This window comes from Buceros rhinoceros, unplaced genomic scaffold (assembly GCF_000710305.1).
Source record: "Buceros rhinoceros silvestris isolate BGI_N320 unplaced genomic scaffold, ASM71030v1 scaffold43684, whole genome shotgun sequence".
In the NCBI taxonomy this organism is placed as follows: Eukaryota; Metazoa; Chordata; class Aves; order Bucerotiformes; family Bucerotidae; genus Buceros; species Buceros rhinoceros.
This window is the reverse complement of record NW_010408419.1, coordinates 383-2,213: the sequence shown is the minus strand read 5'-3', so window position 1 is coordinate 2,213 and position 1,831 is coordinate 383. Positions and strand designations below refer to the sequence as shown.

Below are 1,831 nucleotides of genomic sequence, written 5' to 3'. Positions count from 1 at the left end.
CTGCCTGTTCTCACTGGGAAAGATGAGAACTCAACATGTAACTTTCATTTTCCCTTGTTAACAAAAACCTTTCATACAGCAAGAGCAGAAATCTTCAAGTGTGAGTAAAAATAATAAAAATTGGCAAATGATCCCAGGTAGCACTACAATAATAAAACTGCTTTCACGTCTAGCTACAGAGGAAAATTTCATTTTATGACTAGCCATCACCACATCTGCAGACCTTATGAAGATGCATCCCTAATTATTGCCAATTAAAAAAAGAGTCTATATTTTTTTTAATTTATTTCAACAACAAAAAGTCCCTCTATCAAAAAGGGAGCTAGCAGGGGCACAACTCCTACATTTATATAGCCGGGACATTTCTAGCCCTAGTAGCCATTTAATTTGGCTTTGGATCTCGACTCCTGCCCTCCTGGTTAGAGCGAATCAACTGCTGTAGAAAACCGACTGCTGCTACAGAACTAACACAGTGTATGTATCCCCCTCCCCCCTCTTCTAGTCTCAAAGCGAGCATCAAACTTCCAGAACTTCATTAACTCAGACTATAAGATACCACTAACACGACTACGTGTATCAAACTACTTATTAATTTAACTCCCACAAACAGCGACAACAAAAAATCAGCAACATTAAATGCACAGATCTTACGTATGTTGCAGGGCAGAAACAGGATCCCCTTCAGAAGGATGTAAACCCAAAGGACACAAAGATCATGTATTAAAAGATACTTGATGCTGCAGCCTTTGAAATCTCACCTCTTCCTTCACATTTGGGTGATAAAAAACATTACGAACTAAGAGAAATGAAGGGAAGTTAAGAAAAAGAAAATTTATAATGGATACGAGAAAAATAATAATTTGAGATGTATTAATATTTTGCACTTCAACAGCACCTTCACGCTACCTACAAATCAGTAGTCTCAAGACACTTATGTGAGGTAGGTAATTATTTCAATACCCATTTCACAGAAGAGTCACTTGAGGGAGAGACTAACCGATTTGCCCAAGGACAGGCACACACCAAGCCTGGGACAAAGCTGGAAATGTTACCCAGAAGCCAGCTGACTCCCAGTTCTACGTCTTAATTACTTTCAAATCCTTTCAAGAGACTGTAGAATAGCATCCCAGCAGAAATGATGGAAGTCTCATTTCTCAAGACATTTTAAAGTGGAGCAGTCAAGCTATCCTAAGTACAAATTGTTCTTGTTTCCCAAGGGATAGGAAAGACAACTAGCTATGTCTCCGTTTCTGTCTATGGTCCTTAGAAGTACTCTCTTACCTGGAAAAGCCTTTTCCACAGCTCTGGCAGATGTAGGGCTTTCCCACAGAGCCATCGTGAGATCGAACATGGTAGGACATCCTGTCTTTCCGCTTGAAACGTAAGCCACACACTGGACAAGAGTAAGGCTTCTCACCGGAGTGTGAGAGCTTGTGCCGATTCAGGTGGTACACGTCCCGAAAAATCTTGCCACAGATCTCACAGGCCACCTGTTTCCTCGTCCTGCTTCTTTTTCGGGGTGCATCAGGGTCATCCTGACCAGGGACACCATTTTCACCCAGTCTTGGGGGTGGGATGTCTATGTAGCCCAGCTGTAAGCTTGTCACCCCATGTTGAGCCTCATGCTGACGAAGACGATTAGCATCAGTAAATACTTTCCCACAGAGGCCACAAGGCAGGATACCAGCCTCTCGCAGGCCCCCTGGGGCACCAAACATCATGGAGTCCAAGAGATTGGCTTTACGGGGACGCCCTCTGCCCCTTTTGGTGCTTAAAGGGGGGGCACTAGCAGCAACATTCTGGAAGGGTGAGGCCAGCAGCGGTGGGGACA

At 43.5% G+C, this 1,831-nt stretch overlaps 1 protein-coding gene across 1 annotated transcript in view; it reads right to left on the bottom strand.

The window, feature by feature from the left end:
• Positions 1-1,831, bottom strand: part of PATZ1 (POZ (BTB) and AT hook containing zinc finger 1) — a gene marked incomplete at its 5' end in the record, with an annotated part of 17,555 nt that overhangs the window by 15,350 nt on the left and 374 nt on the right. The window contains one exon of the mRNA XM_010134852.1: positions 1,282-1,821. Coding sequence (XP_010133154.1) covers positions 1,282-1,821 — 540 coding nt within the window. The remainder of the gene's footprint in view (positions 1-1,281; positions 1,822-1,831) is intronic.